The sequence below is a fragment of the Triturus cristatus genome, chromosome 1_1, assembly GCF_964204655.1.
Source record: "Triturus cristatus chromosome 1_1, aTriCri1.1, whole genome shotgun sequence".
NCBI lineage: Eukaryota > Metazoa > Chordata > Amphibia > Caudata > Salamandridae > Triturus > Triturus cristatus.
In genome coordinates this window covers 1,296,306,707-1,296,331,134 of record NC_140579.1, presented here as the reverse complement: position 1 = coordinate 1,296,331,134, position 24,428 = coordinate 1,296,306,707, and the positions used below count along the sequence as shown (strand labels likewise).

Here is a 24,428-nt window from a genome sequence, read left to right as displayed (position 1 = left end):
CCTATCGGAGTTAAGAAAGATATAACTCTCATGTTTCCCCCATACCGCCTCAACTGCTGGTTGAGGTCTGCTAAAAGCTAAGTGTTATCAAACATTAGCAACCAGAATATTTTGTGCATTTATTTCTATTGACTGTATTTGTAGGTCACAAGAGGTACATGTCTGAGGCCAGGTGTGCGCTTGAGGGCCACGATTAGCTGGTGCACGTGCATGGATAGGTATGCTTATCTAGCAGCCCTCGTCCATGCATACTGCGTTCTGCTTTTCATTTGCTATGACATTTCAGTCACTGCCCTGGTCTTCTGAGACACGGCTGGAAGGAACAGTACAATGTCCATTGTCTGCCTGTGTCTAGCAACAGTAGATACATGATGAAAGGAGTACACTGTTTACAGCCTACCTGTGCGTCTGACTGCACTAAGCATGGTATACAAACAGCAATGTTCACGTCTGCCTTTTGTCTGGCTCAACCACGCGCATTACACAAGTAACACCGTGTTTATAGCTTGGCTGCGTGTCTGATTGTATGAACCATGTGATACAGACAGGTATTTATTAAGATCTACTTGTGTGCCTGCAATAACAATCAAATGATTTGAAGAAAAACAAACATTGGCATAGCCAATAGGTCTCGCTTTTGGGACCTTATAAGTATTTAGTTATGCAGCACAATATCCTTAGTGCAACAACACCCACTGTTGCATGGCTAAGGAATATGCTACTTACCAGTATGCATCTGTTCTTGGCATGTAGAGCTGCAGAGTTGTACACTTAGCATAGATCGCCATCTGGTGTTGGGCCCGGATGTTTGCAGTTTGTTTTTCTTCTTGGACAGTCTTTGGAAGTCACGAGTTTGGTGACTCCTCCTTCGGTCCGTACTGCGCATGGGCTTCGGCTCCATCCTCAGATTGTTTTTCGCCAACAGGGAAATGATGGAGCGTAGTAATAACAGTGAGAAACCCATGTGTTGTATCTAAATAAGATGTACTGGAACGGATACAGGTAGCCGGGGAGGCGGGTGGGCGTGTACAACTCTGCAGCTCTACATGCCAAGAACAGATGCATACTGGTAAGTAGCATATTCCGTTCGAGGCATATGAGCTGCAGATTGTACACTTAGCATAGATTATATAGCAGTACCCAACCTTAGCGGCGACCACCGGTATCCGTTGCAGCTGTTTGAAAAAGTGTCTTTAGTACAGCCTGGCCCACCCTAGCTTGCTGCTTGGAATGCACATCTACACAGTAGTGTTTTGTGAAGGTGTGCGGTGTAGACCATGTGGCTGCTTTGCAGATGTCATCTAAGGGTATATTCCCTAGAAAAGCCATAGAAGCCCCTAACTTTCTTGTAGAGTGGGCTTTAGGAGGAACAGATAATGTTCTCTTTGCCTTTTGATAGCAAATTTGTATGCATTTTACAATCCACCTAAATGTAAATGTAAATGTATGTGTCTTGTAAAGCGCACTGCTGCCCTGAGGCGTCGTGGCGCTGTAGACCGCTGGGGAACCCGTCCTGGCTATCCCTGTGAGATGGTCCCTCCTGGGTATCTCCAAGGTGAAACCAGGCATCCCCGGCGAATGTGGGGGGCCGTTGTGGAGATGAGGCAAGCTAATGCCCAGAGTTGCCGAGTGTGTTCCTGGTTAGAGTAGGTACCGAGGCGAGAATTATCGAGTCCGTTTTGACCCTGGTCCACAACCCTGCCGCGTCGGGAATTGAACCCTGGTCCCTGGCCGATTCTCTGCTTGCGGATCTGCCGCCTCTAACCAGTGAGCCACACCTCTCCACCTAGCTATCCCTGATTTCGAAATGGGGTTGCCTTTATGTGGTGGAGAGAAGGAAACGAACAATTGTTTAGTCTTCCTGAAGGGTTGCGTTCTTTGTATGTAGTATAGCAACGCCCTTTTCACATCAAGTGTGTGTAAGGCCCTTTCCGCAACAGATTGGGGTTGCGAAAAGAAGACAGGTAATTCCACTGATTGATTGAGATGGAAGGGGGAAATGACTTTGGGCAGAAACTTCGGATTTGTGCGAAGTATGACCTTGCTGTGATGCATTTGTATGTAGGGTTCCTGTATGGTGAACGCTTGTATTTTACCAACCCTTCTAAGGGAAGTGATAGCTACAAGGAAAGCTGTTTTCCAGGTGAGTAACTGTAGCTCACATTTGTGCATTGGTTCGAAGGGCGGACCCATTAGTCGTGTAAGAACTAAATTTAGATTCCATACAGGGGAAGGTGGTGCCCTGGGAGGAATTACTCGTTTAAGGCCTTCCATGAAGGCTTTAATAGCGGGGACTCTGAAGAGTGATAAATGCTGTCTGTTTTGTAGATAAGCAGCGATCGCTGCTAGGTGTAGGCGTATGGATGAATATGCCAGGTTACACCTGTGAAGATGGAGCAGATAGCATATGATGTGCTGTATGGATGCATCTAGAGGGTTGATTGTATTATTACGGCAGTAAATTACAAATCTTTTCCACTATGCGGCATAGCATGCTCTAGTGGTAGGACGTCTGGCTTCCATGATGATGTTCATGCAATCAGGAGGAAGGTTAAGGTATCCGAATTCTAAGATTTCAGGAGCCAGATCGCCAGGTTGAGCTGAGCTGGGTCCGGGTGCCTGATTTCTCCATGGTTCTGGGTTAGGAGGCATGGGGATAGGTGCAGTTTTTGATGTGGTACCACTGATAGTTGTAGTAGCGTGGTGTACCACGGCTGCCTGGCCCACGTGGGAGCTACCAGAATGAGTGTGAGGGAGTGCTGTTGTAGCTTCCTGACCACTAATGGAATTAGTGGGAGAGGTGGAAAGGCGTATGCAAATCTGCCTGACCAGTTCATCCATATCGCATTGCCTTTGGACAATGGGTGTGGGTATCTGGCGGCGAAGCTTGGGCATTTTTTGTTTTCGTGGGTGGCGAAGAGGTCTATCTGAGGATGCCCCCACTGTTGGAAGAATGGGTGAAGAACTTGTGGATGCAGTTCCCATTCGTGTAGTTGTTGCGTTTGTCTGCTGAGCAGATCTGCCATGGTGTTTTGTACGCCTGGAACGTGCTGTGCCAGGAGAAAGATGTTTTGGGGAATTGCCCATCTCCATATGCTCTGGGCTAAGCGGGAGAGCTGGGGAGAGTGTGTCCCCCCCTGTTTTTGTATATAATACATCGCAGTCATGTTGTCTGTGCGAATGAGGACTGCTTTGCCCGAAATCTGTTTTTGGAAAGATTTTAGGGCTAGAAAGATCGCCAAGAGCTCCAGATGGTTGATGTGGAGCGATTTTTGCTGTGGCGTCCATAGACCTTGCATGGTGAGGTGTAGGAGGTGCGCTCCCCAGCCGGAGAGCGATGCGTCCGCTGTTAGAATCACCGGTGGAACCGGGTCCAGGAACGGCCGCCCTTTGGAAAGGTTTGTGGTGTTCCACCACTGCAGAGAGTGATGTGTGCGGCCGTCCACCAACACCAGATCCGTCAGCTGACCCTGGGCCTGGTTCCACTGTTGTGCTAGGCACTCTTGAAGTGGACGCATGTGGAGTCTTGCATGGGGCACTATGAAGATGCAAGACGCCATCATTCCTATGAGCTTCATAAACACTCTTGCTGGAAGAGAGTGTTGAGGAAGGAATGTTTTGCGTAAGGCTTGAATGCTTGTGATTCTGGCTGAGTTTGGATAGGCAATACCCTTGGAGGTGTCTATAGTGGCCCCGAGATATTGCTTTGTGTGAGATGGTATGAGGTGGGACTTTTGGTAGTTCACCGTGAAGCCTAGCTGGTGGAGCAGTTGGATGGTGCGGTTTGTATGTTGCACACATTGGTTGTAGGACGCGGCTTTTATCAGCCAGTCGTCTAGGTAAGGGAAGACGTGAATATGTTGACGTCTGAGGTGTGCTGCTACTACTGCTAGGCATTTGGTAAACACCCGTGGTGCGGTGGTGACCCCGAAGGGGAGAACCGTGAATTGGTAATGTTGCCCGTCCACCACGAACCTGAGGTATTTCCTGTGAGAGGGGTGTATTGGAATGTGAAAGTATGCGTCTTTCAGATCCAAGGTTGTGAGAAAGTCTCCCTGGCAGAGGAGTGGGAGGACTTGTTGTAGGGTGACCATGTGAAAATGGTCTGAATGTATGCAGGCATTTAGAGGCCGGAGGTCGAGAATGGGTCTGAGGGTCCCGTCTTTCTTTGGTATTAAGAAATATAGGGAGTAGACCCCTAGATTTTGTTGATTGACGGGGACCTGCTCTATAGCGTGTTTTTGGAGGAGTGAGAGTACCTCTTGTTTGAGCAGTGTGGAATGTTCTTGAGACATTGGACGGTGCCTTGGTGGGATATTGGGTGGGGTAGATGTTAGTTCGAGACAGTACCCTGACCGAATGATTTGGGTCACCCATTTGTCCGATGTTATGGACTCCCATGTGTGGATAAAGTCTTGTAGTCTGCCCCCGACCGGAGTGGGATGGTCTGGGGGGAGCGGAGGGGAGTCATTGTGCGGGTGGGGTGGCAGAACGGGTGTTGTTGGTTTTGCCCCTGCCCTTATTGTTATTGCCTCTGTAACCACCCCTTTGATTGCCCTTTGAAAAGGTATTTTGAGGAGGGGACTTGTAGGAGGTAGAGGCGTTATCGGTGGAGGAGCCTCTGCCTGTGCCACGAAAGGACGAGCGTCGAAAGGAACGTTTAGAGGCTTGTGTTTGGAGTGCCCCCATAGACTTTGCTGTGTCTGTGTCCTTTTTCATCTTTTCCAGCGCTTCGTCTACCTTTGGCCCAAAGAGAGTTTGTTGGTCAAAGGGGTGATTGAGTATGGACGCCTGGACTTCAGGCTTGAACCCTGAGATCCTGAGCCAGGCATGGCGACGAAGCAGGACACTTGTATTTATGGCTCTAGAAGCAGTGTCGGCTGCATCGAGGGCACACTTAATGGAGGTGTTTGTAATTAGTTTACCCTCCTGTATCAGGTCATAAGCCTTGCGCTTGTGTTTTTCTGGAAGGTGCTGCATAAGAGCCTCTAGTTCATCATAGTGTGCTCTATCATATCGCGCAAGCAGTGCTTGTGTGTTTGCAATGCGCCATATGTTTGCAGCTTGGGAGGCGGTGCGTTTACCAGACGCGTCCAGGAGTTTAGATTCCTTGTCTGGCGGTGGGGCTTCTCCTGAGGATTGGGAGTTAGCCCGCTTTCTAGCTGTGGAGACAACTAGGGAATCTAGGGGAGCAGGGCCCTTAATGTATGCAGGGTCTGTGGGTGCCGCTTTGTACTTCTTCTCTATTCTAGGGTTCAGTACTCTGGCCCTGACAGGGTCTTTGAACACCTCTGTAGCGTGCTTGGTGACACCCTTAAGCATGGGTAAAATAGAAGTGGATTTGTCTTGTATGTCAAATGTGTCCAGTAGGAAGTCTTCTTCCACTGGTTCACTGTGCATGTCCACCCCATGGTAGTGTGCTGCTCTCTGCACTAAATGATGAAACCCTAAGGAGTCCTCTGGAGGAGACGGCCTGGATGGGTATAGGTCGTCCTGAGGTATATCTGGTATATCAGGGTTATTGTAATCCTCCCATGGGTCTGGGGTCCCTGGTGGAGTGGGATCCATTGGGACGTCCGCCGGGTAATTGTCCGGGTCCCCATCATCCGGATCTGGGGATGGGGCCGGATCGTAGTGAGGTGGAGGTGGCGGAGACCTGGGAGGGGGAGGGGGTGGTGGAGGAGGTAGGGGAGGCGGTAGTGGGGAGGGCACTCTGAGGGGAGAAGTAGCAGAGTCCTTCCTTTTGGGTGGTGGAGGAGGAGCCGGAGTATCAAGGCGTCTTTTCTTGATAATTAAAGTCAATAGTCCAGTCTGTGGATCTTTGGACAGAGTCTTTTGTAGAGGGTCTGGTGTAAACAGAGCCAGTGGCGTCGAATCGTCCGTCGGCACCGGTGATTTCGGAGCCGAGGACTTCGATGGTTTGTGTGCGCCATGCTTTTTTGGGGCCTCCTGTTTTTTCGGCGTCGAAGGAGTTTTCGGCGTCGGAGCGTCGGTGCCGACAGATTTATGTTTGTGTTTGGTCGGCACCGAGAGTCCAGGCTTCGGCGTCGAGCTGGATATTGCTTTCTTCGGTGCCGGATGCTGTTTTTCGGCACCGGGCGTCGGCTGGCTCGATCCCGAGCTGCCGTGAGACTTTGGATGCTTCGACACCGAGCCCGAAGGTGGGGTGATCGAAGCTTTGGTCTTGGTTTTGCCCAGGCCGGCAGGCGAGGGAGTAACCTGAGTCTCTTTGGTTTTGGGCGCGGGGGTGGGAGGGGGCACAGTACTCACGGCCCGCTGCGCCGGTGTGATGTCCTCCACGTCGGAGTCGTCGGCTTCGGAAGCGCTGACGACGTCTTCTTCCTGCTCGGTGTGTGTTTGCCCCGAAGCTTCGGCGCCGTCTCCGAAGATGTCCGGTGGAGCTGCAGACGATGAGTGCGCCATGGTGCGTCGAGCTTTTCGATCCCGGATGGTTTTCTTCGATCGAAAAGACTTACAGGCGGGGCAGTCTCTGGCCTCGTGTTCTGGAGAGAGGCAAAGATTACACACCTGATGGAGGTCGGTGTGGGGAAATTTAGACCCACATTTTGGGCACTTTTTGAACGGAGTCCTTTCCATCGGCCGGGACCGGAGTCGAGGAGAGCCCGAAGGCCGGTGCCGATGTACGGGATGGAGAAAAGTGCCGCTTCGAGAGATGAAGAGTGAAGAAACTCGAAGATACGAGGATTTTCCGTCGAGGCTGGAACCGTAGAAGTTCGAAGCCGGAGCACGAAGTATCACATCCGAGCCCGATGGCGGAAAAAAACAATCTGAGGATGGAGCCGAAGCCCATGCGCAGTACGGACCGAAGGAGGAGTCACCAAACTCGTGACTTCCAAAGACTGTCCAAGAAGAAAAACAAACTGCAAACATCCGGGCCCAACACCAGATGGCGATCTATGCTAAGTGTACAATCTGCAGCTCATATGCCTCGAACACACTTATAAGGTCCCAAAGGCGAGACCTATTGGCTATGCCAATGCTTGTTTCCTTTGCATACCCTTGTCCAATCACAGCGAAACTTTGTATCATCCGTCAATGTAGCAAAGGCTATTGTTCAGCAAAGTTTAATGGAGATTCGTCAAATGGGTGCAAAGTTATTACAGGTCAAATATCTAAGGAATTCCCACCTACGGTTATCCCAACTATAACTACAGAGAAACTACTGCCACTCTGTAATTTTTTTTTTTTTCATTAAGTGTGAGAGTGTGCCCCTCTCTTGCACCAGTGACATGGCAACAGACTAATCACGCACACAACACCCACAGCTTCCCGGGCGCGCACACACACAGACCGTTTTTGCGCCTATCTGAGTCGCACCTGAGTACTTCACAGGTCTTTAAGAGACCATTTATGTGTTAACAAGGCTTTGGTTTTTTTCACCCCTTCATCTCCACTCTACCTATTGCTGGAGGAATTACCCCCCCCCCCCGAAATTTGGCTCTAGTTGCGCCTCTGAGACTAATCATATACTAAGGTAGCTCAAGCCTCAGTGCTCTCTACCAGAAGGCAGATGGAATGCAGCGCTCTGGATACAAAGTCAAGTTTCACAATAAAACAGGTGCAAAGCAAACTTTAAGAAAATACAGAGAAGAAAAACAAATAGATTTATAAATATGATGGCCACATCGTGGCCTCTGTCCCTTTAATCAGCTTTCACCCTTTTCTTTTTTTTTTAGCAGCAACAGAACAGGAAAAGAGTCTTGAGGTATTTTTTAAAGAGGTTTAAAAAAATATAAAGTTATAAAAAGCAGTGAACTATGCATCCAAATTTCTCTACAATGGCACTAAGAGACCAAGGACTGGCAAACACCACTTCGATTAGGTCAGCGACACTGCTTGTATTGGCCAGGACTCCGATGACATCAGGAATGTTGCTTGGATTGGCCAGGACTTGGGCATGCCTCCACTGACCTCTGTAACACAGCATGGCTAGGACAGGCATCGGGATATGCCTCCGATGACATCATTAACTCTGTATGCATCGACCATGAACACACCTCCGATGAGACAGCAGTGCATCACTGTCCCAAGAGTCATGGACATACCTCAAATTTCATCAGCAACGCTGCATGAACTGATCAAGGGTCTCAGTCACTCATCCGTGGCACTCAGTAGTGATGTGTAGACTGACCACGGCCTGCTGACACCTTTTACATGATCAAGTTCAGTTTACCCGATACCGGTCATGGTGCATAGAAGGACACAGCACATACACACCTTAGATGGCATCCAATGTACTCAGTCATGGTGTATGTGAAACCCCAGGGTTAGCAGAGATATCTCTGACACTTGCAATAAGTCTCTGGACTCTCCAAACAATTTCTGATGACGTCTTCCCGGAGGCCAAAGACTTGTGCACCCTAATGCAATACTTATCCTGGCGCCTTCGGGCTCGGGACTCAAACACTCTTCCAGAGAGATCAGCAGGCACTTTCTTGCTAATGCGCTTTTGACTAAAAGAAAAAGAGAAAAAGGATTAATTAAAGGAAAAAAAGTAAAGAACAGTAGCGGTTGGTGCAATATAAACATTTCATTAGTAATAATGTGTCTAATCTATTGCTTAAGTATACATTACTCCCCTTATAAAATACAGTATGCCACATCCTTGAACCCAAATCCTGGGATATCAAATAACCATGGTCAGTACCCCGACAACCCAACTCAGCCCCCCATAACCGTTCCTTTACTCTGTGTATGTGCAGTTTATTTTAATCATAGTTACAAAGTACTCAAGATTAAGGATAGGTTTTAGGTCTTCAGCACCATAAGACAGAAAGATACCCAAGTTACTATAGTAAATAATTATTTTCATACTACACCCATTCCAATCCAGAAGCTATCATCCAACAGCATCTTGGACAGAGATGGAAATGGGAGAAAGAAACAAAAGCAAAGAAACAAAGAGATGAGTTTGTGCCGCATAGCAAAAGAAAGATTTCCAGTAATTTGTGGAACTAGGAGTGTGAGAAGTTTGAGAGTTTAAGAAGGCATGCCATTCCAGACTGTGGAGCCCAGGACTCTGAAGATTCTTCCTCCAGAAGAAACTTGGCAGTACTGGGGGGATGTGGAGAAGTATCAAGAATTCACAGCTACACGATCAAGCCAGAATATAATGGGAGGCCAGTAAGGACACTAGCATAAGGCCTGTCTTATAAATATATAGAGTTAAAACGAATTTTGTTTGGCGGTAAGCTAGCACAGAGCATGTCGTCTCCGATGTCATGACATTTTCTCAACCCATCTGCCATGTTTTTAAGTTTCTAAAATTTGAAAGTAAAGTGCTTTAGAATGCCCAAGTAAAAAAGACATTTCCATAATACAAGTGGGAGAGGATGATGAAACCTATCACCACTCGCCCAGGAGTTCTGTGGGAGAAATGGGAGTCTCTTTCTCAGGGTTTACAGCAGGGAAAAGCAGAAGTCAAAGTCTTCTGGATTTGGATACTGAGAGGATTGTTGGGATCTAGCCAGAAGCCATAGCTCATCACTGGCCTAGCTCGTGGTGGAAGAGTTTACATGGAATACCACAAAAGGGACTCGTTCCAAACAGGGGAACTGCCTCCTATTATTAGGATTTATTTCGGTCTGCGCTAAGTTCCTGAAAGTGGCCCACCATCCAGGAAGTCAGTTAATGAAGGGTAACTCCACGTCGATGCACAGTTGATACATTTAAGGATTTGCTTATCAGCATAGGGCTTCACCTGAAAACCAAAGCTCTGGATCAATTTACAAAAGGAAAGGACACACGTTCTGGATACATGTTCAATAGGATGAGTTAACAGTGCAGATCCTTGTCTGAAAAATTCATTTCGGGCTAAGGCCCTTCATCAGGGGGCTTCACTCTGCAATAGAGAAGAAACTAAAGCTTAGTAACAAAAAAATCGGCAAACCTGCCAAAATATTACATGAATGTGAGAGATGCCATGTATAACCATAAATAGTAGGCATTGGTCATAATGAACAGTAGGGGACTACTGTTCATTATGACCAATGCCTACTGGATGTTACTAATCCACCACTTATGGTTATACATGGCATCTATCACATTCATGTAATATTTTGGCAGGTTTGCCGATTTTTTGGTACTAAGCTTGAGTTTCTTCTGTATTGCAGAGTGAAACCCCTGATAAAGGGCCTTAGTCCGAAATGCATTGGGCAGATGAAAACTTGTTAAATGACATGTATGATACCAAGTGAGGATTATCATTCATGTTTGTATTAAGATAGATATCAACTAAATGAACACTTCATGGATTCAATAAAGTGAGTTGAGAAGGAATCATTCAAAAGTGGATATTACTTTTTGTTCAAGGGCAAGTTGGAGACGCCCCTCAGTCCATGAAGTCAGCGCTTTCAGAGGCACACATGGTCACTATGATATCAATATAAGGGAAAGAAATAGACTGCAGGACATTAATATAAACGTTATGGGAGAAGTAAGCAATCATCTGGGCAGGAAAAGGCTGGATATAGTAACCTACCGAATGTGCTAACAGGGTGCAGAAGGGCACTCGAATGGCATAGTCACACTGTGACCGCATTTAAATAGATGCTTCTTATCTTGCACATGGGGGAGACAAAATAACTACAGCGTGAAACAGCAGTATTAAACAAAATGGCTCTCAGTAGTCAAAATGGACGACGGACTAACAATATGTCCCATCAGTCTCGGGAGACAGAATCTCCAATCAGCCAGACGAAGACCCAGTTCTTCCCAATGCAGAATGTTTAATGATGCGTGCTGGCTAGGATGTATGACGACCAATCTGTTGGAAATGTACTTGGGCACTGAGCATTTAGACTCAGAAATTCGAAATGGTATAAGATCAAGGGTACTAGAAACTATTGGCACTGTTATTTTGGATAGAACCCCAGATGCTTCTGTATAGTATTCTTTTGCCCTTTGAATGAGTCTGTAGACTCTGGGCTCTGGCTCTGCCCCGGCGATTCTCAACGACCAATGTAATTACATTCCAACCCATGCTCTGCGGATCTCCATTTGAAGCGGGTGCCGAGATCCTGTAGAGACAGTGCCGGAGGCCGCTTATTTAAGGTACTAGCACTGACTCTTTGGAACTCATTGCCTCTCTCCAGCAGGAACGTTTCCAATCTCCTGGCCTTAGAAAGGCAGTAAAGACCTGGCTGTTTCAGTAAGCAGTATACTCACATGCACCTTTCCTCTGACATTTAGTGATGGGATGTCCCTTTGCCGGGACAGCCATGCGCTCTACAAATCCCACAACATAACCCATAGAGTGAGGATCGTTATTATAAATTGAAATTTACAAAGAAAAACAATGGTCTTTAAGAGAAACAAAACAATGATTAGCTCATTAGGACTAGTAAAGAGAAAGGGCAAATTTGGCCATTCTGTTTTTCCACAGATATAAGAGAGGCTGCTAGGTTACTGTTGTGCTTGGTGTTTATCATGAGAAATCTCGGAAAAGGCTTTAGGTGTAAGGTTTAGACAATACAGTCGATTGAACACATTTAAATAAAATACATAAACAAAAAAATAAAAAATAAAAAAATTGGGGGGTCATGTTAGGTACATCTAATTATTTTGTAAGTACCAAACAAGGAACCCCTTTCCTGTATGTTGCCATAGAAACCTTGCAAGCTGTTTATTAGACCGGTATTTGCAAAGCCACTTGGCTAAAGGACCTCATGCCTGAAATGCAAGCTTAGGCAGTAGTTAAACACCTAGTGTCCGCTCTGGCACAATTTTTTGCCTAACTGGATCTGAGCAAGTTCAACCATATTTAGTTTTCATATGTTTGCAGCCTAACAGTACAGCTATCAAACGACCCAGGCTAAGAAAATTACCCAAGTTAATTTTGACATTCTTTTAGAAGACAAAACAGACTAAACTTAATCTGCTGGTGTTCAGCCATACGAAGGAAGATGTGATTAATTTTTTAGTGTTTTGCAACTGGTATCAGCTGTTCACAAACAGTTACTTACACCGATCTGGAAATCAAAGTATTTTCCTGCAAGTATACACGAAAATCTCTACTTTTTTTGATCAAAAGTAAGATTTGTGCTCAAGGCTATCTCAGGATAGGGCAAAGTATATACGACATACTACATTCCACACTATCTACTAAATGTCTTTTAAGCATGGATGCACTTTAAAGATACCCTACAATACAATGTTGTATGAATATTATCGAATATTAAACTCCTGATCTGTGATTAAATGATGATTTGTTCAAGTAATATTTGGAGGATTTTAAATGCTGATTTATTGTAACTAAGGTGATTACGAACTATTTTATGTATGCATGATTTTATAGAATTTTCCTGAATTGCCTCTATGAGAATTGACCACCTTCACAGTAATGCTATCTCCAACAGGTTATTGTCTTTTTACTTAAGAACATTTTCATAATATAGAATACTTTTATCCAAACACTATTCCTAACCCGAACATTAAGCAATATTTATTTAACTTTGTCAATTGAATTACATTAAATTATTTTTTTATGACAAAGAATCTACGGCCTGAATGTAAAAATACTAAACCAAACCACAACCCAATCTAACACTGCACAATGGAAAACATGTATTATTTACATAATTTAAAATTTAAAGAACGTCCAAAGCACCTAGCCCCAAGGAAGGACAACCATTTTCTTAAATGTATTTTAATTCTGTTGTATTAAATGATGATATAAAATGTATTTCATTTGAATTCACACAATAAAAATAAATGAATGTTAACTAATTAATTATTTTCTTCCGTTGGTCAACCAAATGAGGTAATGGTGTTCAAGCAGTAACTCTCAAGGTAACAGGCTGTAGAGGTAATGTTGGAGAGGTATATGTCCCCCAAATATAGTTCCGCTTCACCTAATTTCGCGAGCCGATTCTGTGCAAAGCTATGAAGGCACTGCTAGTACGAGAATTATGCTGAAAATTTTCCACAATAAAAACTTTATTACTGTAGTAATAATGGCAATTCCGGAACAGAGATAAAGAATGAGCATGAAGTCTTCGAAAAATAGTTCACAAATATGTCCCTCCACTGGAGTGTATAGGACTGAAGACTCCTGCTAGACACCTGGGAATCTCATGCGACTATTCCATTTGGAAAAGAAGAAAGAAGATAAACTCACGTATCAGCCTTGGTCGTACAGAGGGGGATGCACCTTATAAAAACAACAGACAAAAATGAAACTGGACATACTTAGAGAAGAGGACTTGTGGAACATGGCCACCTATGGCCGACTCACCGTGCAAAGTGAGAAACAAACTGAGCTGGGACATAGGAGTAAGTTATGTTCAATACCACTAATATTACTGATTGTTATCAGTCTCGAAGAGCACGTTTTGCAAGGAGTTTTCTCATACTGACTGGATCCAGAATGCTATCCTCTGTGCTGTAATTGATGGCGTGCCCCTAACCATAATACTGGTGTTCTAGTTCAGATTCTATGATTCCGTCGTAATCTTATGTTGTATTAAGCCGTTCTGGGAGATCAGCTCAAACTCTGTTTCACTCCACATGCGACTCTAAAAGCATCGAGTTATACGAGTTAAGCTTCCTTTAAGGTGATTTGTATACTTCTAGTATGTAGGCACTTTCCAATCCAGAAATTACTACTACTCTGCCACACAGGAGAAGGTGCAGACTGTGCTTCTAAAGTAGTTAAAACAGATGTATGTGAAGCTGAAATATACGCTGTTAAACACCCCCAATGTTAAAGGTGCACAGCCTTACCACTGACCTTTAAGATGAGTCTACAAGTGTGAAGGAAATAAAAGGAGGCAAAAAGGTAGGTAACGACCTAACTAGCATCTTAGTACCTTTTGGTGACACGGAGTGCTTGCCTAAGGCATGGGAGTAAACACTACATCTCTTTCAAACAGAACCATCTCCTCGAGGATGCCAGATGCTACCTAGGCTCCGGTAAAAGTATAAGCAGGCATACAAATAAGGAAATATCCCCCGTTCAAAACAGCAATGCGGTACACAGCAAGTAATTCACTGGAACACTCTGCCCTACGTCTAGGCCAAGTATGCATTAAATGTCAGCAGAAGGCAGAGACCTGATTTCTTCAACAGAAAAACAAAGACCTTATTTGACCTCAACGTAACGATTTCAGAGCAGAAAAATGAAATGTAAAAGAGAAAAGATAGGGAAATGAATCAAATGTAAGTGAAATTATTTAGATAACCATGTTGGGGGGAAAAACGGGTGTGTAGAGAGCTCCACTAGTGCCATTGAAATATGGTGCACAGATTAGAAGGAATCAGGTTTGCAGCCCTCATTTGCATTGCTGATTTAATGACATCAAATGAGGGATATTTTCCATGACAGGAGGTTGGTGTAATCAGAAGCCTAGTGCACATGCAGGTTTGTACTCACTCATACGAGCTCCCACGAAGCAGTAAACCCACTAGCCGGACAAGGCAATACCCCAGATTATGGTGGTCTATTTCTGTAGGCTGCAACATCTGGTAAGTAGATCTTATAAATATCCACCTGCAGTCCCAACTCGGACTTGAAAATTACTACAGTTGTCCAACAAGCAAATAAGAGAATTATGTAGTTGGGAAGATATCTGTGACAAAATCTAAGCCGCTTGCATTTGGACGAAGCCTGGAGGCGGATTTCAGTCACCGGTCAGGACATCAAAGTCATCAGACAATAGGTCTAGGTTGGCTAAAGCTAGCTCTGAAATTAGGACCTGAAGCGGAGCACCCTACTGTATGATAGGGTGGGAGATCTCCTACTCATCCATGTATAGAGGGTCATGCTTGACGGATGGATGACCTCAATCACAAGGTAAGAATTTAAACACTTATTGCCAGTGTCAATTGGGCCACTCCCAAGATCGGTCGTGAGCAGGCTCTTACCTGTCTCGGACTACATTTCATTGCTGTTTTATCAGCGCAGATAAACCCTTCTAGCTCCATAAATATTGAACTCTGGTAACACGGCCATTATTTCCAAGTGATAGGGTTTGCTTGGTGTTCAATATGTTTTCAGCATAGAGACAAAAACAGATCAGATTGCAGAAGTTGCAAAAATTGGAGAGATTCTGGCATCTGCTTACGCACAACCACTAGGTCTTCTGAAACATCCAAGATGGTCATCCAAACACTCATCTACAGGGTGCATTTTCAGTCTTCCCTATGGCAGTAGCTAGAAGCGTAATACATCACAGTGCATGAAATGCTGATGCCTGCAACAGCAGAAAGATGTGTGTGAATGGAAACTTTCATCTCCTAATCTCCTTATCTAAACCTGCAGCTAAAAACAAGATGTTTTGATCAAGGTGAGATGCGTTTTATATTTTGACATCTCCTGTGAAGCGTAGTAAAAGTATACTATGCCGCGTATCGTGGCATAGACCTCTCACTTCTGGGGTCAGTAGCTCCCTCTGATCCAATAGATAGGTTGGTTGTGAGCAATTCACCGATATAAGACAATGGTGTAGTGTAGAGGTAAAAGGGGCAAGATTGCAATACAATTACATGATAATGTAATGAGGATGTATGGTGCGTGGTTGGGGAAGGGGAGGGGGTTAGGGTCTGCTGCTCTGCAGACTTCGTTGGGGATGATATATGGTGCCTTGCTAATGTATATTGTTTTCTTACATGCTTGATGCTCGCTGGGCTTGCCCATATGGTACATTGAAAACCAATAAAATTGGTTGTTAAAAAAAAAAAAAAGTATCCTATGCATGCTTCTCCATTATTACAGCTGTGGTTAGTCAATCACCTACATATGCCATGCACCCCCCAAGATATCTTAGTGTATGGCATTTATTAGCATGTGTAAATAAGGAAAATACGACTTAATAGGACTAACGTAGTCATGAAGTCCTTTCTTGTACGTAAGCAGCATCATTCTGCAACTTCATGTGCATTCAGGTGAGTTTCCTGATGTTAAGTGTACATACTGGTCCGAGTGGACCATCTGTCTTTAGAGTTAAGAGATTAATCACTGCGGTTTTAGGGGACCCATTTATTACAGCATCATTACAAATGTTAGATGTACACTATTTTACTGAAGCAGGTGGTTTAATCGAGGCTTCATTCAAAATTTAATAATATCTCCAGTCACCATTTCAAGCATCCATAGATTAATGGTTCCCCAAACCCAGTCCAATGTAAACACGTTTTCTCCACAAGGTTTCCACTCTACGAGAATTTCTTTGCTACAGCGCTTGCGACAACCACTTAACATTGACTCAGTCTTTAGGGTCACCAGTTTGAGGATGCCTCTGGATCAGCAAGGATTCTTCGGAATGGTGTTTGCAAAGGACTCTGAATGAGTCTCTTTGGCTGTAAAACTACCATAGTTTTGACTGTATTTTATAAAAGGCAAAGGACTACCAAAAAAAAAAGAAAAGAAAAATATATATTCACCATACATGCTGTACATTCTGGTTTGAACACAGACATCCGCAAATAACAGGACCGTGTCAGCATAATGCAGTCAAAACCTGCCTTGTATCATCCTCTGCACATCAGGTCCACTGATGTAACATGTTGGCGGTTATTTGCCTGGAATCCCCATTAAGAAGGCAGCAATGTTGTCTGTATAATATAAACTCGACAAACACCTCTTGCCACACAGACTCTCATCACTGTATTCTATTATGAAGCAAAATTGGCCCCTCAATGCGAATGATAGATTCATAAGACATACCTGAATGCACTTCCCTCCTTGGTCAGGGAGAGGGAACTTTGATTAATACACTTCCTTCTTACCTTTATTACAATGCCTTAATCTGCTCTTGAATGTCTTTTCACATAATGGAGATTTTGTGGTGCAGGTTTAAGGTCTGGATGCCACCGTCTGATACTAGAAGGCTTAAGGAAAATGTCCTTCATAAGAAGTAAACGAAGCTGTACTATCTGCACGTTCAAGCATCAGGATAACACCTCGGTTGAGGAACCTACACTGATTAAGGTCATTTGTCAGAGCCGCCTTTTGTACTAGAGTATTGTATGCCATCAGATCAGATCACTTGTAGACATTGACACAGAATATACAGACACTCTGTCAAATGGAAAGTCTGAGTTGTCGTCTTCCTCGGCATCATTTGGAATAATGTCTTTGAAAAGTGTTCTCTCCCTCTCTGCTTTACGGTCAGAACATTTCTAAACACACCCATAAATTGATGTTCTATTTAGGTGAGTAATAGCCAAAAGTGAAATATAAAACAAGGCATTAATTAGTTTGGGGAGTACAAATGCAAGTTATACTGTTCCTAAGTGGCTGGGATCGAGTGCACCTTTGTGAGACAGCAAGGCAATTTTGAGTATCATGATTTTGAAGCACAGACCACCTTTGGCACTCATGTGAAAGCACATGGTGAATTAAAGATCAGTGACTGTGGTTAATGCCTCTCCTGGACTCTACGCTTTCCTTTTAACCTCAATTTAAAGGCACATCTGGTGTTCGATACTAAAAGAGCGAGTCTAATAGTATCAAGCACAAGACACATGACTCAAAGGCTCCTTTTGCCTCCAAAGCTGTAGTTTTAAAAAAATATGGCAAAATAAATACCGACTGCATCATGATTTGAGTAAAGCCAATGCATACAAAGCCTGATCGCCTGTGTGCAAATTGCACATAATATTGCGGTTGCAAAGAAATGTTTACATTGACATAAGTTTTAAAAGCCATAGAAAACTAACAGTTCTAAAAAAGTTTACTTTTGTATACTCACATCTGCAGTAATGCCAATATAGTGTACGCTGTCCTATTTAAAATTGTCTGATAATGCTCTGCTCAAGTCTCAAAAACATAAATTAATTGCACATTTCATTCCTGAAATTAGATGGCAGACAAATCATTGTCGAATCACACCACCTCTTGAGAGCATTGCTTTGAAAGTAAAAGAATCTAGAACCACTTCATGTAGCAAGATTAGGAATCCTATTTCCTGCATCATTTGCTAGAACTCTGCCCGTCAACTGCTCCTGCATCATGGTCTACAACTCTCTTTCCATCCAAGACCCCTGCATCATTCCCTACAACTCACCTCACATCGTTCTCTTACACCACTACCATAAATTCTCCTCAAAACCAATGCTTATGCCACATCCCACAAACTTCTGTGCCCAGCCAGCACTTCAGCATAATTCACTACAACTCCCTTTAGAGCCAGCGCACCTGCACAACTCCCAAAGTCTCCTTATGAAACATACAGTCCACATTGCCTAAAACTCTTTACAGAAAGCATTCTGCCAACATAACCTATAATGCCTCAACATCCGACACCAAGACCCTTTCCTCCATGAGGGTGTGCTATCTTGAAGGCATGAAGACATGAACACAAGACACCAGGGGTAAGAGAGCCTCCTGCTGAGACATAAAGCACTGAGTGCCATTACATTACTGAACATGCCATCGCACAGTTGCCAAAGTTGCATCACCTTTAACGTGTTCTGCTTCTCCTCAAACCCCAGTGAGGTCCCTGGCTTCTTACTGCTCACTGCGCAGCTAGCATCGGAGGGAGAGTTGGAGTGCTTCGGCTCCACAGACCGGCAGTATGTGGCCAGGTTTTTGCGCTTTTTTGCTTCTTCTTCAGAAATGCAGTTCGGTGGTAGAGCTTTCGAGTTATTAACTGGCGACCCCCGGTTTTCCAGTGTTAAACCTTTCACCTGCTGGTGAGGGGGCCCCCTAGGGTCCAAGTGTCCCACCTTTTTTACCTTACTGCTTGGGCAGATTGTCCCATTCACAATAGAGTCAGAGGGAGGCTTAGTCTGTGATGGGTAGGATGAGGGCGATGGAGCAGACAAAATAGATGAGGAGGTCCGTATACTGGAAGGCTTTACCTTCCCAGGATCCAGAATGCAGTTCCTTTTGTGGGAGGAAGGACTGTGGGTAGGGTCAGAAGACTGTTTGCGTTTTCGTGATAGGTGTTCAGTATCACAACTGATTCCGTCCTTTCCCTTGGAGGAGCGACTGGACTTATTTGTAGGAAGTCTGCTGAAGGAAGGAGATGGGGTGTTAGCTGGTAGCGGAGAGGTAATAGAGTGGCTGTTGCCACCAGTACAGTCTGACTGGCTGCATGCAGCAGCGGCGTGTGGAGAAGCAGCTACATAGCTGAGGGAAGGATGGAGCCTAGTCTCCTTGTTACAGGTAGCCAAAGTCACAGAGGAAGACACAGTCTTGGGAGGATTTCCATGGGAAGCTCCTGTAACAAGGACAGTGCCAGAGTTCAGAGAAGGGTGGCCTGTAGATGATACAGGGACAGAAGATGCAGTCGTAGGAGGCAGCTGAAGATTCGTTGCTGGAGGTATTTTTCTAGAAAGAAAGAAACATTAATTGCAGGCAGTTATTTCCCACAACACACTACCATCATTAAGGTGAGCAATACTTTTGATATTTACTGACCTGTAAGTGTTCCTCAAAATATTGATATATTGCATTGTCTTGACACCTGGGGTCAAAACATGTGAATATGTTCAAGATTCAGATCTGGAGAATCTGCAAACCATTAATCTTTAGTAAATAGGACTGAAATCCTCCATAGCTGCTTTGTGCAAGTGCATAATTGAAACAACACTGAATCATCCAGGGGAGGTTATGCTTTTGTGTAAGTGCATTTAAAGCAAAATGTCGGAGTGTTCTTTCAATAGCTCACCTATGTGTGTTTGCAACACACTTGCCTTCAGCACTTTATTTTCTTCTGTCCACACAATGGAAGCAAATCACTACTCTAAAGTAGTGAACATTGGTCTGTCAGAGGCCTGGTAAGTAACCGGCAGTAAGAGAGGACGCAGCCTGGGTTACATTCTTAAGATCGTTCACCGTGCAAGGGTAGGAGTTAGAAAACTGGGAGTGGAGGATAGGAAAGAAAGACTAGATCACTAACTGCTGGGGATTCACCCACTTCTGGGTTGGGCCTTAATTCTGGATTGACTACGGTAGCGCAATTATTTAAACACTTCGGCCCTACAGGTAAGAGCCTGGCAACAAATCTTGTAGTTTTCTCACTTTTCCGGTACCAAGGATTTTGCCACTCACTACCCTTTGAGTCCCTCAGGTTCAACAATTAGCTATTCAGTACCAACCTCCCTGTTTCTGCATTTGTCCAGGCCGGATGCTGTAGCACAAACTTCTGGTTTATCACTCCTTGGAGTCCTGGGTTTCTCGGTCAATTCTTGGCTGGTGTGAGGGCTCATCAGAGGTCCACCCACTTCATCACAGGTCCACCCACCTTGAAGTTTTGTAAGTTGTTCATATTGCCAGTCCAATGATATTCCACTGTTCACAATCTATCGTCCTAACCGTGTGCTTCCTTTTCCTTTCCTCCCGATTTCGTGGTTGTGATTGAACCGGTACATGCCGATGATGGACTTATGTGTCGGTCTCCTTTCACCCTTTTTCCCTTGCTTCTCTATAGGTTGCGCTATTAATATGATAGTTGTTAGTCTGAGAACAGATTGGAGGACTAAGATTCTCAGCAGGTCAATTTCCTTCTGTCCAGCTTAATAGCTTTTAGTGTTGGTACTACCATATGTCTTCTCTCCCTCCCCTCTCCGGCTGGCAGGAGAACAGAGGCTTGTAGTTTTACTGCTATTCCAGCTTGGCCAAGCCTTTCATTAATATAGAGATAGTGAGACAGTCAGTAGTTACTTGACAGAACCGTAAGTGTGGGCACCACTGGTTTGCAATAGCTGCCAATACTACTATCCAATTCATTAACCAAGATGCTCCTTTTGGACATTTTACTTTCTAGTGGTAGAAAAGTTGAGCAGGTTAGGCGTCATTTAGGGAGTGGTAGGGGTAAGAAACACACACACAAAACACCGTAAACAACACACAGCAATCTTACAGTAAGTAGCATCATGTACAAAATAATAGACTTTGGAGCAGTAAAAATACAATGTATAAAAAATAATGGTACAAGCCCGAGTAGGGCGGAGATGTAACCCCCAAATGCATTTCTAGTGTTTACGCACTAGGGGGGTTTTGGGTGTTTACTGAAACGCTTTAGGATTTCTACATGTTTGTAAACACTATTTCCTCAATGGGAGAGAGGTTCTAGACATCAGGATACACGGGTACAACATGTTTGTCCCTCCGTTTTACGGTCTCTAGATGAAAGACTGGACCAATGAATGGAGTTTGCTGTATTGTTAGCCAAAATAGCCCAACTCTATTAACCCCTTCGCCGCGGCAGGAATTCCGCCGCGGCGCAGGGGGGGTTTGGGGGCAGCGCGGTGGCGCTGTGCTTGTGACGGAACCACTCCGTCACGAGCCACGGTTGAGCTGTGCTCATGACGGAGTGGTTCCGTCACGTCTCCGCCCACTGCGCTAATCGCCCGCACAGGCGGGGAATTACCGCCGCGTGGGCGGAGCGGCCGCCAACAGCCACAGCATGACGGAACCACTCCGTCATGAGCACAGCGCAACCGTGGCTCATGACGAAGTGGTTCCGTCATGAGCGGGGAAGGGGTTAAAAAAACAACAATAAAAATCACAAGCAAAACATGGAGATTCAAGCAACATATGTCCGAGTGTCCAGTTATAAAATGCTACATTAGGATAATTTGGTATTGCTAAAGAGAAAGCACTATCTTGCCAGTAGAAATATCAATTAGCCTTGCCTTTATCAGAAGCTAAGAACCGGTTTATTGGCAAGCGGAATTTCACTGCAGAAACAGGATGCAACTAGGTACAAATTACCCAATCTCCACTGACCAATCCACTTAGGTTTTCAGTTGTTTACCAATTGATCAAAACGGAACTCAAGTCAACCAATTAAATATAACTCCAATCACAACTCGTCCCACGAATTTGTCTTTCTCAGCCTGAAGAACTGTTTAGCCTAATTTGAGGAGTGCCCCAAGAAGCTCACAATCAGTTTCCAACACTTGAAGCACATTCTTCACCCTTCAAAAAGTGTTTTGGTGCCTAAATGGCATGCACTGTGCCAGCCTATGCAAGAAAGACTCCTGCTGTCAAAGAAAAATAAATGTGCACAGAGAAGAGGAAATGTACAGTGAGCACGAATAGGGCAATAGCACTTAGCCTGTAGAACTCTCTGCATACACAGAAAAAGGGATATGCTACTTACCAGTATGCATCTGTTCTTGGCATGTAGAGCTGCAGATCGACACACTATGCATAGATCGCCATCTGGTGTTGGGTCCGGATGTTTGCACTTGTTTTTGTCCTGGAAGTCTTTGGAAGTCACGAGGTAGGTGACTCCTCCTTAGGATCATAGTGCGCATGGGAATCGCCTCCATCCTCAGATTGTTTTTCATCAGCAATGAAATGATGGAGCTTTGTAAGAAACAGGAAGATGCCCTTGTATGTTGTATCTAAGTAAGATAATACTGGCACAGATAAAGGAAGCCGGTGAGGCGGGTGGGCGTGTTTAGATCTGCAGCTCTACATGCCAAGAACAGATGCATACTGGTAAGTAGCATATTCAGCTCGAGGCATATGAGCTGCATATTACACACTATGCATAGATTGTATAGCAGTCCCATTCCTTAACGGCGGCCACCAGTATCTGTTGCAGTAGTCTGAAATAGGGTTTTGAGTACAGCTTGGCCCACACTGGCTTGTTGTTTTGATTGCACATCTACACAATAGTGCTTTGTGAACGTATGCGGTGTAGACCATGCAGCTGCTTTGCAGATGTCATCTAATGGAATGTTCCCTAAAAATGCCATAGAAGCCCCTATTTTTCTTGTAGAGTGGGCTCTAGGAGGATCAGTTAAAGTACGTTTTGCATTGTGGTAGCAAATTTGTATGCATTTAACAATCCATCTGGCTATCCCGGACTTGGATATGAGATTGCCTTTGTGTGGTGGTGAGAAAGAAACGAAAAGTTGTTTAGTTTTTCGAAAAGGTTTTGTTCTTTCAATGTACTGTGTGTGGTTGCGAGAAGAATACGGGCAACTCCACAGACTGATTAAGGTGGAAGGGGGAAGTAACTTTAGGGAGAATTTAGGATTAGTTCGGAGAACCACCTTATTGTGATGGATTTGTAAGAATGGTTCCTGACTAGTTAGGGCTTGTAGCTCACTAACTCTTCTTAGAGAAGTTATGGCCACTAGGAAAGCAACCTTCCATGTTAAGAATTGTAGCTCACATTTATGTAGAGGTTCAAAGGGAGGTCCCATTAGTCGTGTGAGAACGATATTTAAATTCCACACAGGTGAGGGTGGAACTCTGGGAGGAATTATCCTTTTGAGTCCTTCCATAAAGGCTCTGATGGCAGGTACTCTGAATAGTGATACATGTTGTCTATTTTGTAGACATGCTGCTATGGCAGCAAGGTGTAGCCTAATAGACGTATAGGCTAATTTGCACCTTTGTAGGTGTAGTAGGTAGGTTATGATGTGTTGGATAGACACATCTAGGGGATTGATGCTATTGTTATGACAATATATCACAAATCGTTTCCACTTGGCTGCGTAGCAGGCTCTAGTGGTAGGGCGTCTAGCCACCTTAATGATGTTCATACAGTCAGGAGGAAGGTTAAGGTAACCGAATTCTAAGATTTCAGGAGCCAGATCGCAAGGTTGAGCTGAGCTGGGTCCGGGTGTCTGATCTCTCCACGGTTCTGGAGAAAGAGGCGTGGTGAGAGGTGTAATATTTGGTGCGGAACTACTGACAGTTCCAGCAATGTGATGTACCACGGTTGTCTGGCCCAAGTTGGAGCAACTAGAATGAGAGTCAGTGAGTGTTGCCGTAGTTTGCGCATCACCAGTGGTATGAGTGGGAGAGGCGGAAAGGCGTACGAAAATCTGCCTTTCCAGTTCATCCATATCGCATTGCCTTTGGACAATGGGTGTGGGTATCTGGCGGCGAAGCTTGGGCATTTGGCATTTTCGTGGGTGGCGAAGAGGTCTATCTGTGGTTGCCCCCACAGTTGAAAGTATGGTTGAAGAACTTGTGGATGGAGTTCCCACTCGTGGATCTGTTGTGTTTGACAACTTAACAGATCGGCTATGGTGTTTTGGACTCCTGGGACATGTTGGGCTAGGAGAAATATGTTCTGAGGTATAGCCCACCTCCATATGTTCTGTGCTAGCTGGGAGAGCTGCAGAGAGTGTGTCCCGCCTTGTTTCTGGATGTAGTACACGGCTGTCATGTTGTCCATGCGGACTGGAACAGTCTTGCCTGATATTTGTTTTTGAAATGCTATTAAGGCTAGGAATATGGCCAGTAATTCTAGGTAATTGATGTGGAATAACTTTTGTTGAGGTGTCCACCTGCCTTGCATGGTGTGATGTAATAGGTGAGCCCCCCAGCCGGAGAGCGATGCGTCCGCTGTCATGACAATCTGAGGAACTGGCTCTAGGAACGGTCGCCCTTTGGAAAGGTTTTTGGTGTTCCACCACCGCAGGGAGCGATGAGTGCGACCGTCTACCAACACCTGATCTGTTAGCTGACCTTGAGCATGGTTCCATTGGCG

General features: G+C 44.8%; 1 protein-coding gene across 5 annotated transcripts in view; it reads right to left on the bottom strand.

Moving 5' to 3' along the window:
- Positions 1 to 7,680: 7,680 nt before the first annotated feature.
- Positions 7,681 to 24,428, bottom strand: part of ATXN7L2 (ataxin 7 like 2) — a 373,831-nt gene continuing 357,083 nt past the window's right edge. For 3 of the 5 annotated variants that reach the window (XM_085652992.1, XM_085653011.1, XM_085653002.1), the window contains exons 10-11: positions 18,421 to 19,294; positions 7,681 to 8,474 (exon numbers count right to left, since the gene is read on the bottom strand). In XM_085652992.1, the coding sequence (XP_085509118.1) occupies positions 8,460 to 8,474; positions 18,421 to 19,294 (889 nt within the window). In that variant the 3' untranslated portion in view covers positions 7,681 to 8,459. The remainder of the gene's footprint in view (positions 8,475 to 18,420; positions 19,295 to 24,428) is intronic. The other 2 variants (XM_085653020.1, XM_085653029.1) reach the window with 1 other exon arrangement.